General features: G+C 45.2%; 1 protein-coding gene across 3 annotated transcripts in view; it reads left to right on the forward strand.

The window, feature by feature from the left end:
* The first annotated feature begins 31 nt into the window (after positions 1–31).
* RIOK1 (RIO kinase 1) overlaps positions 32–14,375 on the forward strand; it is a 32,524-nt gene continuing 18,180 nt past the window's right edge. For 2 of the 3 annotated variants that reach the window (XR_013234281.1, XM_077353144.1), the window contains exons 1-6: positions 32–172; positions 2,939–3,063; positions 5,167–5,359; positions 6,797–6,887; positions 8,107–8,176; positions 13,674–13,716. Coding sequence is in view for 2 of the 3 variants with exons in the window: in XM_077353144.1 (XP_077209259.1) it covers positions 44–172; positions 2,939–3,063; positions 5,167–5,359; positions 6,797–6,887; positions 8,107–8,176; positions 13,674–13,716 (651 nt within the window). In the remaining variant the exon portion in view is untranslated. Of the gene's footprint in view, positions 173–1,226; positions 1,371–2,938; positions 3,064–5,166; positions 5,360–6,796; positions 6,888–8,106; positions 8,177–13,673; positions 13,717–14,375 lie in introns of those variants that run through there. The other variant, XM_077353146.1, reaches the window with a different exon arrangement.

A 14,375-nucleotide genomic window follows, 5' to 3' on the forward strand; every position in this document is an offset into this window, starting at 1 on the left:
TCCGTTGCTTGCTACTCGGAAGTAACAATGCAAGCCAAGGGGCATGAAGGCATCCGGCGCATTCGGACTTTGGAGAGCCCCGGAGCACCCGTGGGAGTCCGATCTTGGGACTTTCTCCGGAAGGATCACGCCCGTCGATCATGCTCGACAGATTCAGGAGGGTCCGAAGCAGGTGGGCAAAATTGGAGTCCAGCGGCGCCTTGAAGACCGGCAGAGTTTTGGTCAAGGCATCGAAGCCTTCCGCGTGGCAGCAAGACGGAATATGTGCAAGCTTTAGGCATGCACACCTGGGCCCATTTGCAAGCCAGGCGGAGAAATTCTTGCTCACCTGAGCAGGTTTTCATCGGAGGAAGCGCGCGTGCACCAGAAAGCCTCCTCTGCTTGACTCTTGGAGAGCTACTTCGGTGCTCAGATCCATCCAGTTTAACGCTACGTAGACGGGCTTTTAGGTATGCACTTTGGAAGCGCAGCCCCCTCATGTATTTTGCAGAATTACTGCAAATATAACTGTCGTCGACGGTCCAGAATGAAACGATTTAATGTTTTAGTCTCAGCTTGATTCTGGCATCGATTGGGTTTGGCGATCCAAGACTACCTGAGCCCTTATGATAAGACAGGCTAAATAAAAAAGTTAAGCATTCGTACATACCTACCTACGTACATCTTGCTTCTGGGGAAGTGTGCGTTTTATTCCCGGGGGGGGGCGCTTTTGGTCTTCAGGTGCCCTTGACTCTCGAGCTTGGTTCGGATCGGAATCACCCTGTTAGGCAGTTAGGGGAACTCTGTCGCATATGTCTCCCTGTGGCTCTGGCTGCAGCCAGCACGATCCCCGTGGAGCAGGGCCAGCGCTTGGGAGCTGTACGGCACAAGCTTTGGATGCCGGTTTGTCCCAGGTTTATTACCTCCCGTTAAAAGGATCGGGACAATTCAGCCGCAAAAGCACATCGAAAATGCGTTATTCAACTGGTACGGAACGAACAAGCTTCGAAAGACAGAGTACGAGCTTAAAGGGGCTCAGTGTAATGTATATGGTGGTCCGGGGGGGTGGGGGAAGAGAAAGTAAACAGAAACAAGATTGAAAATATGCACGTTTTAGGCATGCACGCATATGCACATTTGCAAGCCCGGCAGAAAAATTCTAGCTGACTTGCCACGCGCCTGCGCGCGCGGCCTGCCTCCTTCTGGGCTCAACCGCCGGGAGGCCGGCTGCAGAAAGCGCGTTCTCACGCGACTCGGTCTGAGCCTTCGCGGGAGCCGTAGGACGCCGGTTCTCCGACACTGCTTCCGGAAGCATTTTGCTTGGCGCCTCGTGCGGCGGAGATTTAGTCTGTGGCCTCACTGCGCGGCTGCTGCCTGTGGTTTTGCAGGAGGTGAGTCCAAGAAGCCTTGCTGGGGGGACGGGGAGTAAATGTGGGCAGTCGGGAGACGCATGCAAACTATGCAAAGGGCAGGCGCCGCAGCAGAGATGGCCCTCTCCCCAGCACTGTGCAGCTGCAGGAGCATGAGAGCGGCTTCAGGGGTAGTCAGACTGCGGCCCTTCAGATGTCCGTGGACTACAATTCCCATGAGCCCCTGCTGGCAGGGGCTCATGGGAATTGTAGTCCACGGACATCTGAAGGGCCGCAATTTGACTACCCCTGGGCTAAACTGTGGCTCTCCAGATGGCAGGGTCTCATGGTGATTGTGGTAATTGGCAGGGGCTCATGGTAATTGTGGTTCATGGGCGTCTGGAGAGCCTCAGTTTAGCCACCCCTATGTGCATGACTATTTGGCAAAGAGTGTGATCTCTATATTGCATTTGGAACCCGTCCTTCCTCCAGGGAGTTCATGGCAGTTTACCTGCGTTCTCCTTACCTCATTTGATCCTCATGAGGTGGGGTGCCCCAGGATCACCCAGCCAGCTTTATGGCGGGATAGGGATATGATTCTTGTGCCATGTAGACATAGGGTGACTGTGGATGAGTGTTTCCATTTGCCAATTTTGGTCATACCGATTGATAAGAATGCTTTATAATATCAGGTGGACCTCCTGGTGGCTTCTGGGTTTGGGACACTGTGACCCAGTACAAAGTTTGAGTCTAGGGGCACCCTTAAGACAAAGTTTTATTCAAGGTATGAGCTAGAATAGCACTGCACTTGTCTGTATAGCTGACAGTTTTATCATTCATTCATTCATATTTATATACTACCCTCCCCGAAGGCTCAGGGCAGTTTACATATAAATAACTGCATACATATCAATAACTGTAACATTAATAATACTAACTGATAACAGGGTAACAGAACAGCATTAAACAGTAATAATACAACAGGTCCAGCAGCAGAATGCCTTGATGGATTTCTGAGGGGGGGCAGGGGCCCTGTATATGTTGTTGGGTGTACCTCGTCTCACCCAAATGCCTGCTGGAAGAGCTCCCTTTTGCAGGCCCTGCAGAACTGTTTTAGCTTCGTTAGGGCCATGATCTCCTCTGGGAGCTTATTCCACCAGGTGGGGGCCAGGATAGAGAAGGCTCTGGCCCTGGTTGAGGCCAGTAATAATTTAGTAATTATTATTATTTAACCAACTTATTTTCCACCCTATCTCAAGTGACTCAGGATGGACAACATCATAAAATGGCATCTAAATAAAATAATAGCAATAAAAACATAGCATTTCTACATTAATATTAAAATTAACCCAAATTTCAGCCACCAAGATTGTATTGCATGTGGGTGTAACCCTTAGAAAGCACTATTAAAGCCTATTGTAACAAATGCGTGTGTAACTCATAGAGGAAAGTCTGTTTTTCTGCTTGTTTTTTTCTGCTTGTTATGGCCTATGACTCCAACATTAAACCTATACCTACATAGATATAAAAAGGACAATTATATTTTCTCATACACTATGTTGTTAGAAAACACAGTATGACCTTATTCTGTCTGTAAATCTGTCACGTAGGAAACAAAGAAGTCGGTACAGGTTGTGTGCCTTGGTGATCTCCTACCAGCAATGATGAACTTCAGGGAGGAAATTATGAGCCAGGTAGTTCCAGGACAGTTTGATGATGCAGAGTCTTCTGACAGGTAATACAAAGTCAGCTGACAAGATGATGTTCGAGAATGTTTAAACACAAATTGGTGCTCTTTCTCCATTACCACCCTGCCTTCCCTGCCATATTTTTATTTTGTGAACTTTAATTAGCATTTTTGGGAGAGAATTAGGGAATTGTCATGCATTGTTTACATTTAAAAATCAATTGTTTTTGTCCCAGTTTTCTCCCTTGTCCTTGTTATAAGAATGTCATGGATTGATCTGTTTTTGCCAAAAGTTTGTTAATTGTATCAAGTATATTTATGTACAATTAACAAACTTTTGGCAAAAACAGATCAATCCATGACGTTGTATCAAGTATATTTATGTAAAGAGCCTCTTGTGGCGCAGAGTGGTAAGGCAGCAGAAATGCAGCCTGAAAGCTCTGCCCATGAGGCTGGGAGTTCAATCCCAGCAGCCGGCTCAAGGTTGACTCAGCTTTCCATCCTTCCGAGGTCGGTAAAATGAGTACCCAGCTTGCTGGGGGGTAAACGGTAATGACTGGGGAAGGCACTGGCAAACCACCCCGTATTGAGTCTGCCATGAAAATGCTGGAGGGCGTCACCCCAAGGGTCAGACATGACTCGGTGCTTGCACAGGGGATACCTTTACCTTTACTATATTTATGTATAGGCTCTTTTATACTTGTAGGCATGGGTTCATTGATCTGTGCACCTCCTCAAATGCTTGATAATGAAATATTCTTAATTCTTCCTAGATTTCTTGTAAACACTTTTTGGAGAGGCGGAGACTGCTTCTGCCCCAGTAGAATGTATTAGCTTCCTTGTGTGACTCATTTAGAGAGGAAATGGGAGTCCCCAATGTGCCCACTGATACTATTCCTGGAGCCCATTAAGTGTTTCAGAAAGTGGGGAGGGCCAGATGGGGGTTTTGCCCAGCAAGGCTTCTGATTGGCCATTGGTAGTCTGATAAACTGGGCAGATGTTTAAAAATTTGCTTTGGCAAGCTGCAGAAGACTCTTATTCTATTCATTTTAAAATAGAATAGAATCATGGAAGGGGCCACCCAGGCCATCTAGTCAAACTCCCTACTCAATGCAGGATCAACCTAAAGTATCCAGGATAAGTATCTGTTCAATCGCTGCTTGAAGACTGCCAGTAAGGGGGAGCTCAGGCAGCCTATTCCACTCCATAGGCAGCCTATTCCACTGATGAACTGTTCTGACTGTGAAAATTTTTTCCAGATGAACTGTTTTTATACCGTGCTTTTCACAAAGCAAAGGAAACTTAAAGTGGCTTATATTTGCCTTCTCTTCCTCTCCCCACAACAGACACCCTGTGAGGCAGGTGGGGCAGAGAGAACTCTGACAGAACTGTGTAAGAACAGCTCTAACAGGACTGTGACTAGCCCAAGGTCACCCAGCTGGCTACATGTTGAGGAGCAGTGAATTGAGCCCAGCAGATTAGAGGCCACCACTCTTAATCACCACACCACTCTAGCTGGTGTCATTCTACACATTTAAAGCCATTACTACGAGTCCTATCCTTTGCTGCCAACAGGAACCATTCCCTGCCCTCCTCCAAATGACAGCGTTTCATTTACTTAGCACAGTCATGTCCCCTCTCAATGGCCTCTTCTCTAGGCTGAATGTGCCCAAGTCCCTCAGCCTTTCTCCATAGGGCTTGGTCCCCAGTCCTCAGACCATCCTCATCACTCTCCTCTGCCCCTTCTCAATTTTGTCCACAACTTTTAAAGCAAGGCCTCCATAACTGCACACCGTACTCTAGGTGCGGTCTGACCTATATGGCATACAGCAGGACTATGACATCTTGGGATTTCGTTGTGATACCTCTGTTGATACATGTCTTAAGCAGAGCTTCTGCCTGAAATGCTGAGGAGTCACTGTCAGAGTTACACAGTCTTGTGGTTGTGCCCACCAACCTGTGTCAGAATTCCAAAGGTGCCCCCAGGCTTAAAAGGTCACCCCTTCCCGTAAGAGAAGAGCATCGGTGTAATGATGCTTCCTGGTCAATGCCGGACAAGAACATGGCATGTTTGCTGGCTTGCAAGACGCTTTGCCTGATGAGCTAATTAAGACTGTCTGATATGTGTTTTTTTGTTTTTAAAAAAACTAGTGACGAGGCAGAGACTGAAGAAATTCAGAAAGAGAAAGAAATAATTGAAGTGCAGCCATCGCGTTTGTACGTGGAAACGTACGTGGATGAATTTGACGACAGTGCTGAAGACAGTGAAGATGACTGGGACTGGGATGATAAGTTGGGGAAAATCACCAAGGGAAATCAGGTTCCTGGAGGCAGAAACACACAGGTACGGTGTGGAAAGAATTGATGGCTTGGAGCTAAAGTCTTTTGCCCAATCTCCTGTCATCCATTTAAATCCTAGTTTCGTCAGTGAATATCTGCGTTTTGAGCCTTACAAATAACTTGACGGGAGTTATCAGATCTGCAGTGGGAGAGCATGTAATTGAATGAAGGATACAGGTTTTTTTTCTGTAAGACCCATTATGCACGGGGGGGAATAACGCACATTCGGGATGGAATGGCGACGACTAAAATCACGGATAACGCACAGTGCCGGCTGCAACCGGCCGCAGCTTCGGTGCATGCCGCCGAAAAAGCCGCGTTAGCGAAACGCGGAAGAAAGCGCAGCTTCCGGGTGACCGGGGCGCAACCAGAAGCGGCGCTGGGATCGCTGCGTGCATAATCAGTTACTCTGGGTTTTGCCGCCGTCGCGCCCCGTTCTGTGCATAACCGGTGTGCTTCTCGTCTTCCCCCTCCGCGTTTTCCATGTGACCCGAAATCGCCGTTTCGGCGGCCGTGCATAATGGGCCTCAAAGAAAGTGCTGTGGCAGACAGCTAGCATAGTGTAGTGATTAAGAGAGGCAGCCTCTAATCTGAAGAACCAGGCTTGATTCCCCACTCTTCCGCATGCAGCCAGCTAGGTGACCTTTGGCTAGTCTCGGTTCTTTTAGAGTTGCTGTCTCAAAGCAGTTCTCTCAGAAGTCTCCCAGCCCCACCTACCTGACAGGATGTCTATTGTGGGGAGAGGAAGGGAAAGATGTTTGTAAGGAAGAGGAGTTGGTTTTTGTATCCCACTTTTCACTATCCTAAGGAGTCTCAAAGTGGTTTACAATCACCTTCTTTCTCACTTCATACCCTGTGAGGTAGGCTGGGCTAAGAGAGCTCTGACAAGACTCCTCTGTGAGAACAGCCCTATCAGGACTGTGACTGGCCCAAGGTCATGAGTGTTCATAGCAATAATTTGTACGTATTCCTTCAGCAGATGTTAATGGATTGTACCTATGCTTAGTCCTCTAAAATTTAGGAGTACCATCTAATTTCTGCTACATTTCTAATGATTGGGTCAGTCCACCTTCAGCTGTCATGAATTGCATCTAGTCAAGTAGTCTGTTGCTTCTTGGGATTACGGTGGGCAGGAATGCTTCCATGTGTGCCTGAGGGATCTGGCATGGACACTCTGCCCTCATGAAGATCTTCCCCACGTATTGAACCATGTTTAATGCTTATCTAGGTACATGTTAGCTTTAACGGGGCTCAGTGCTAGCTGTGGGTTTTAAACCGAGTTGGGGATTTGAATCAGAGAAAAGAATGAATGGGGAACTGGAAGTATGTAGCTGAGACTGTTTAACCACAGCACTGGATGTATAAGCTGGTGCCTGATGTAATATGGATGCTTTGAAGGGCTTTCGGTGGAAGTTCAATGATATCTCCAAAATTGTTTCAGGCAAACAGGCAGATGCCCAGTTGCAATGCATCCAAAATGTCCACTCCTACAGACAAGGCACTAAGAAAATTCGACAATAAAATTAATTTAGGTAAGTAGAAGCCTGTTCATTTTCTTTTGCAAAGGGTGCAGCTGCATGGAACTCAGTAAGGAGGTATACAACCCGTGTTCAGGTAACGGTGTTCCTTGTTTTTGAAAAGTTGTTGGAAATTAGTGGAAGCAGGGCAGACTGAATACTTGTTTGAGCATGTGCCGAAAAGGTGCTGGCTTCAAAAAAATCAGTAGAGTGAATTATTTATTAATTAATTGCATTTGTATATCACACTCCCTGGTGGCTCAGGGCAGTTTACATGGAACGTAGGAACAGGAACAACACAGACAAGTCATTAATCAAAGAACGGAGGAACAATAAATGGAAAACAGTAGAGCAATAAATTCATAGCTAAAGCATGTGGATGGGCCCATGAACGGTCAGTACAAGCATTCGTTTCAGTTTCATGGGAGAGAGGCTTGGGGGCCCAGTGGAAGAGGTTGGAGTTAGTGGACCTCAACCAAATGCCTGGCGTAGGAGCTCCCTTTTGCAGGCCCTGTGGAATTATTCTATATCTATCAGGGCCTTGATCTCCTCTGGGAGCTTGTTCCACCAGGCGGGGGCCAGGACAGAGAAAGCATTTATTTGGCATGTAAACAAATCCAATAACTGTTGTTAAATAATCTGAATGTAGCATAAGCTTATAGTATCATTCCAGATTGGTATAGGCCAGGGGTAGTCAAACTGCGGCCCTCCAGATGTCCATGGACTACAATTACCATGAGCCCGTGCCCGCAAATGCAAATGCTGGCAGGGGCTCATGGGAATTGTAGTCCATGGACATCTGGAGGGCCGCAGTTTGGCTACCCCTGGTATAGGCCCCTTTAGCTATATCAGCAAAATAAAACACAAATCCCACTGTCACATTGAAGACGAATGCAGTTTATTCCAGTGTAAGCTTTCATAAGTCAGAGCTGTTTATTTATTGCCATCAAGTCCCAGCTGACTTCTGGCAATGAAATAAGGTGTTCAGGGCAAGAGACTAACGGAGGTTCCTGCGTCTGCATCACAGTGCCGGTATTCCTCAGTAGTCTCCCACCCAAATACTATCCAGGGCCTTCCCTAGTTAGCTTCTGAGTTCTAACAAGATCAGGCTAGGTAGAGCTGTCCAGGTCCAGGTGATTCTATTTTACAGCTGCTATTCTTTCTTCTTGGACTGGATCTATGACAGAACAGTTGTTTTCAGACTGCACTGAGTCCTATCAACTTTTTTTTTCAGACAGACTACATTTTGCAGACTCTGTTATAAACAAAGTGACAGAGAAATCAAGGCAAAGAGAAGCAGAAATGTAAGTGATATTGCCTTTTGTAAAGTTTTTTTCCCCCTCCAGAACTCCTGAGAATTGATTGGGCTCATCAGAATCTGCAGTGTCCCTCTTGAAATCTGAATATATCATTTTAAATATATTAAATCCAGTGAATTCATGTTTTTAGACAATTGGGACTTTTGTAGGGTGTATTGGTATTTTTAGAGGAAAAGCTATTGTTTCTCACTGAGCAGATTTTAAAACCAGTAGCTGTGTTCCAGAGGAGCCCTCTGTGACATTCTCTATGCGTTTCCAAGCCTTCACCACCAGGTTAGCTGTCGTGGGTTTTCTGGGCTGTGTGGCCATGTTCTGGTTGTTTTTTTTTACAATACAATACCTTTATTGACATAAAGCAGATAAGCAGGATAAACAAAGTTAGTCAGGATACGTCAGACAGTTTAAATTTAAAAACTGAGGACAGAAATTCAGCCGTAATAAAAGTGACGTTGGCATCCTTATCACTCAGTAAAAATTGGCAAATCAGGTCTCTTGAATGGTTTCTCAGTTTTGGTATGAGAGCTATGATGTGCCTTCTCTGTTCAGTGAACAAGGGACAATCCAGTAGGATATGTTGGATGGTGTCAGGAGAACTTGATTCACAGGTGCATAGTCTGTTTTCGAAGGGGATCTTGGCAAATCTCCCTTGTAATACTTTAGATGGAAAGGCGTTAAGCCGAGCAAGTGAAAACGCTCTGCGATGGAGGGGATTTGCCAAGTTATGGAAATAAGCCGGCATTATCCCGTGCTTCACTTGGAGACCAAGCGCACAAGGAGAGCAGATTGCTGGCACAGTGGGATGGATTTTTTGAAATTCCTGATCAAGTAGCCTTTGTTTGATCTGGTACATAATGGAGGATTCATTCAGAGATAAGATGTAATCGTAGTCAGTGCCAATTTGTTGGAGTGTAGTCAGGATGGTAGAGAACCATTTAAATTTAAAAGTGTCTCTCAGTAAATAGGCCAATAGACTATCTGATCGAACCCTAAAATGCAGTTTTAGCCAATATTTAAAGGTGAAAATCCAGGCCTTAGTTTCGAGAAGATTGTGTCCAGTTTCAAGACATAAAGAGGAGTAAGGGACGAAATTTGGAGTTCTCAAAATCTGCCGGAGAAAGGCAGACTGTAACCTCTCTATGTTTTTGTTAAAACCTGAAATCCACAGAGGGATACCATATAAAATTTGGGGAAGAATTTTAGAGTCAAACACACGACAGACAGCTGGGACAAACTGATTGCCTTTAAGGAAGAAAAAACGGTTTAGATGGGTAATGGAATAGTTAGCCTGCAAAGTAATCCTATTTCTGTGTTTGGTCCAGTGCAAATTATGTTGGAAGGTGATTCCTAGGTATTTGAAACATTTGACCTGCTCGATTTTGTGACTACCAATGCACCAGTTTGAGGGAGACCACTTCTGTGCAAAGACCATCACTTTGGTTTTTTTAAAGTTTATCGATAGGTCATTGAGTTGGCAATATTCGTGGAAAGCATTCAGATATCTATTCAGACCAATTCTGGAATGGGAAAGCAAAACGGTGTCATCAGCATACAGAAGAAGTGGGATTGGCAGTTTATCTAGTTTGGGTGGATGACCATTTATGAGTCTTAGGGTTTTGGGGAGATCATGTAAAAAGAGGTTGAATAAGAGAGGAGCAAGGACGCAGCCTTATTTAACTCCTCTCAGGATGGGAATTTGATTAGTTAAATGACCCTTTTCAGTAAGTTTAACCTGACAGGTATTGTTGGAATGGAGGTTCACTAGAAGTAGTAATAGGCGCAAATCAATATTAAGGTCTTGCAATTTTCTCCATAGTAAACACCTGGAGATAGAATCAAATGCATCCTTGAGGTCAACAAAAGCTACATAGAGTTTCCTCCTACCTGTATGGAGATATTTGTCTGCAAGAGAGTAGAGGGTTAAGCAGTGGTCTAAGGTGGAACAGGTTTTAGTGAAGCCAATTTGTTCAGGACCTATTAGGTCATTTGAAGTCACCCAATCTAATAGCTTAAGTTCTAGATGTTTGGCATACATTTTGCTGGCAATGGATAGAAGGCTAATAGGGCGGTAATTTTCTGGAGAGCTGGAGCCACCTTTTTTATAAATAGGCACAATGATTGAGTTAAGCCAGGATTCAGGGAATATTCCCGATTGGTCGATGGCTGTAAAAAGGACAGCCAGGAGTTGTTTCCACCAGTTAGAGTTTAGTTTAAATAGTTCAGCTGGTAGACCATCAGGCCCTGGAGATTTGCCTGATTTTAGTTCTTGGATAAGGTTTTCAATTTCATCTAGGCTAACAGGAGGCCAGCTAGGAAGAGAATCAGCAGAGGGTAGGCTGAAATGATTGTTTTGGATTGGGGAGGCAGCAAAAAGTGTAGAAAAATAATTGTGCCATGTTTGGGAAGGGATGGAAGATTTAACTGGCCTGTTGCTTTCACCTAAGTAGTTTGCGATCGTTTTCCAAAAAGAGCTGCTGTTGTTAGATTTAAATGTTGCTAGAAGATGGTCCCATTTTGCCTGATAATAAGAGCGCTTCTTAGTGTTTATTAAAGATTCATAGTGTCTTTTTTGGAGTGTATAGTTTTCTAACAAAGTGAGGTCTTTGGACAGACGAGCCTCATGGAATGACTTCCTCAGAGCAACCTTTGCACTGAGGCAATCATTATCAAACCAAGAAGAAGGTCGGGTTGTAGTAGATCTTAAGGGTAGGGCCTTAGTTCTGCAGGCCAAAGCAATTTGGTCAAATGTTCTTAGAATCTCAGAAGGGGAACCAGTTCTAGTGATAACCTGTTTTAGGTTAGTCATCTGAGCAGAGTTAAGGAATATGGTGAATTCACTGCCAACTTTAGGTGACCATCTAATTCTATTAAGGATCATAGTGTTTTCCAGGGGAGAGGGTTGAGTTTGGTCTGGAGTAACGGTATAAAGGGTTCGGAATGAGAGCTGGAGTGGTAGATGGTCACTTTCGGTGCGTGAGCCTATTGACAGAGAATAAACTGATGCGAAAAAATTGAAAGAACATAAGCTATAGTCAAGTACACTCCTACCACGGGTTGTGCAAAAAGTGAAATCCTTTGAACCGGGAAATTGGTCGAGACCATTTAGAACAAGCAGATTGTGTGCCAGACAGTATTCGATCAATTTAAGACCTGCCCTATTCAGTGTGACATCCGAGGATGACCGATTGAAAGAAAGTTGAAAAGGTATATGATCTTCAATGTCAATCCCCAGGGAGGAGGCTAGGTCTGAGTTAGACGCACTTATGCGAGCATTGAGGTCTCCCATGGCAACTAAGTGGGCCGTGGGAAATTGGCCTTGGGTTGTTAGGGTGAATTCTGAAAGTTTGGACCAGTTATCATTCAGTTCACTCTCAGTTGTAACTGGGGGTAAATATGTGTTAATCAGGATGATATGGTAGTCCGCAGAGAGCGACAGCAGAATAGCTATAGCAATCGGGGGACAAGATCCTAAAAATAGTCTATTGATTCCTGAGTTGGCTTTGACAAAACATGCCAACCCAGCTTTACAACGACCTTTGCGATGGACTCTAGTTGCAGGAGAATGATAAACTATAAAGTCTTTGAAGTTGGGAGCGTCAGCTGACCAGGTTTCTTGAAGTAAAATGCAGTGGGAATTAGAAAGATAGTTAATAAAGTCTACGTCACTGCATTTGTTAGTCCAACCTGCAACGTTCCACAAAATAATATTGAAAGTGCTAGCAGTTGGCCTCTGGGCTAGTCATTTCTGATTAGAGATTTGGTCCAGAACGCCATCAAAATCATCGAAAATGCAGCCATTAAGGATGGAGGTTCTTGAACTAGCAGTTGGAGTGGAAGGATTCTCAAGTTCGGTAGGGCTACATGTGGGACTTCCTAAAAGGACTCCAGCTTCGGACAGCTCTTGTGCCAATGATTTGTTGTTACACGTCGCTTGCGATGTCAGACTGGGGCAAGATTTAAGTGGAGTTTGCATGGCCAGATCACAGTCACCGTAGATATTGAGTAAGTGGGGGAGCATCAGAGATTGATCGGCAGGTTCTGATTTTTTGTCACCTTCTGCTCTGTCACATGGCTTTCCTAGGGCAGACTGGTTTTTACGCTTGTCTGCTAATTGGCTCGAGTTAGGTTCAGGCAGTTGGTTGAGTAAGGAATCACAGGGTGACATAATATCTTGAGGAAGTGAGCCAGTTTCTTGTGGGTCTGAGGAAAAGTCAAAGTCCATTGCTTCTATTGCTTCTGTAGTTCTGGATCTCTGAGAATGTTGATGATGGTTTGAGGTAGAGTTTTTTGGTATGGTTGTAGATGTGCTGCTGGTGCACTGACTTGCAGTTGGGAGTAGAGAATTGGGTTTTTTAGTTTTCATCGAACCCTTTGGTAAAGTGGCTGTGGAGCAGGTATAACTTGCAAGAGGAAATTTGCTCTTAGAAGATTCTTTGGTGATAGTAGATGGTCTAGGCTTTTTCCCAGGTACTTCGGTAGCAGGGGAGGAGGCTTTTGGATATGCGACGAAATATCCTGAACTACACAAAGGTAAGGGTTTTGAGTCAGCAAAGACTCTGGTTGGGAATATCCAGAAGTTTCTCAAGAAACGTTGTTTGTTCATAAGTTGAGAAGGAAGCCTTTCCGATCCGAAGGTAACTATTACTCTTCTGTAAAAGGGGGCACTTGGCAGCCAATGAAGGTCTGTAATATCAATGTCATTAAGCTTGCAGTCCAAAATCTGAGAAAAAGAGAGATTGATTGATCTTCTAGAGTTCCATTTGTTGTGGTTGAACCTTATATTGTTTTAGTCCCTGACGTGACATTTCACCAGTATGCACTAACAGAACGTCACATCATGGCCATACAGCTCAGAAAACCACAAAAACCAGTTGGCTCTGGCTGTGGAAGCCATCAACCATTCTTCTCCATCCACTCTGATGAACACCATTGCATTCTATTGCACCTTGAATTTGGAGCCATTGTAGATGGAACATGACCGGCTTGATATGATCCCTGTGACCCATTCAAGGCAGCATTCCAGTTGCAGCATTTTGTACCAGCTGTAGCTTCCAGGCAATCTTGAAGGGCAGTAATCTGTTCCAAATGTTAATAGATCGTTCCTGCCCAAGAACAGCCACAGGTGGCTAACCAGTCAAAGGTGGTGAAAAGCACCTCTGCTACCACCTGTTTATAGGAGAGGATATCTCAGTCCCTCCCTAGACAAATTTCCAGTTTCAATTTTCTTAGGTTTGCATAATCTTGCCTGCCTTTACAGAAAGCTTCTTCCCTGAACAACCAAGGTGGAGAAATCCTTGAAAGAATGAAGCAGAGCATACATGAATAAGGATATTGAAGTCTGTGTTAATCACCGTGTTGAGATTTATAGCTTTGAATCTGGACTTCTGCCCAAAATGCATTCATGTTACTGATAGTATCAACTCTTCCTTATTGAATCCTTATGTGCTAGTGTCCTAATTACACTGTTTCATAATGTTTCCGCTAGGTACCGGGTGAAAGATAAATCGGACCGAGCAACTGTAGAACAAGTGAGTTATGCAAAATTGTAAAGATCATTGTCGTAGTCCTCATCCTTAAAAAGGAGATTTACCGCATGAGGCCAACAGTGTGATCCTAATCAGATTAAATGGCTGCAATTTACTTCTGGGTTCAAGATGACTTATTCCCTAGGAGGTGTGTTGAGGATTAGGATTAGGGTTGAGCGCTCCGGTGCGCTTCGGCCACTTTGCGGCGGGGCAGTGGCGGCACGCAGGCGCAGAGCTCTGCACCTGTGTGCAGGCGCCAGCTAGCGTGATGCCGTCAGCACTGCCCCTCTGTGCCAAAGATCGCCGGAGTGCTCAACCCCAGTTAGAATCATAGCACAAAGCGCTACACAAGGCGCCATTTATATGTGCGTGTGTATTCATCCCACTGATACCCCACCTTGCTCTCCCATGGGAACCCAGAGGAGCTCACATCATTCTCTCCTCCCATTTGTTCCTCACAACAATCCTCCTGTGAGGTAGGCCAGGCTGACCAGCCCAAGGACCCTCAGCAATCGTCCATATCTGAGCAGGGAGGCCACTGGATTCTCCTAGTTCCTAGTGTGACGTTCTAGCCACCAAGCTGCACAATGATCTAGATTACAGGCATTTGTGATGGGTGGGGGGGGGGGAGCAACGTCCACCTGCGAAGGTGTTTGTGTGCC

This window comes from Paroedura picta, chromosome 9 (assembly GCF_049243985.1).
Source record: "Paroedura picta isolate Pp20150507F chromosome 9, Ppicta_v3.0, whole genome shotgun sequence".
Classification (NCBI taxonomy): Eukaryota; Metazoa; Chordata; class Lepidosauria; order Squamata; family Gekkonidae; genus Paroedura; species Paroedura picta.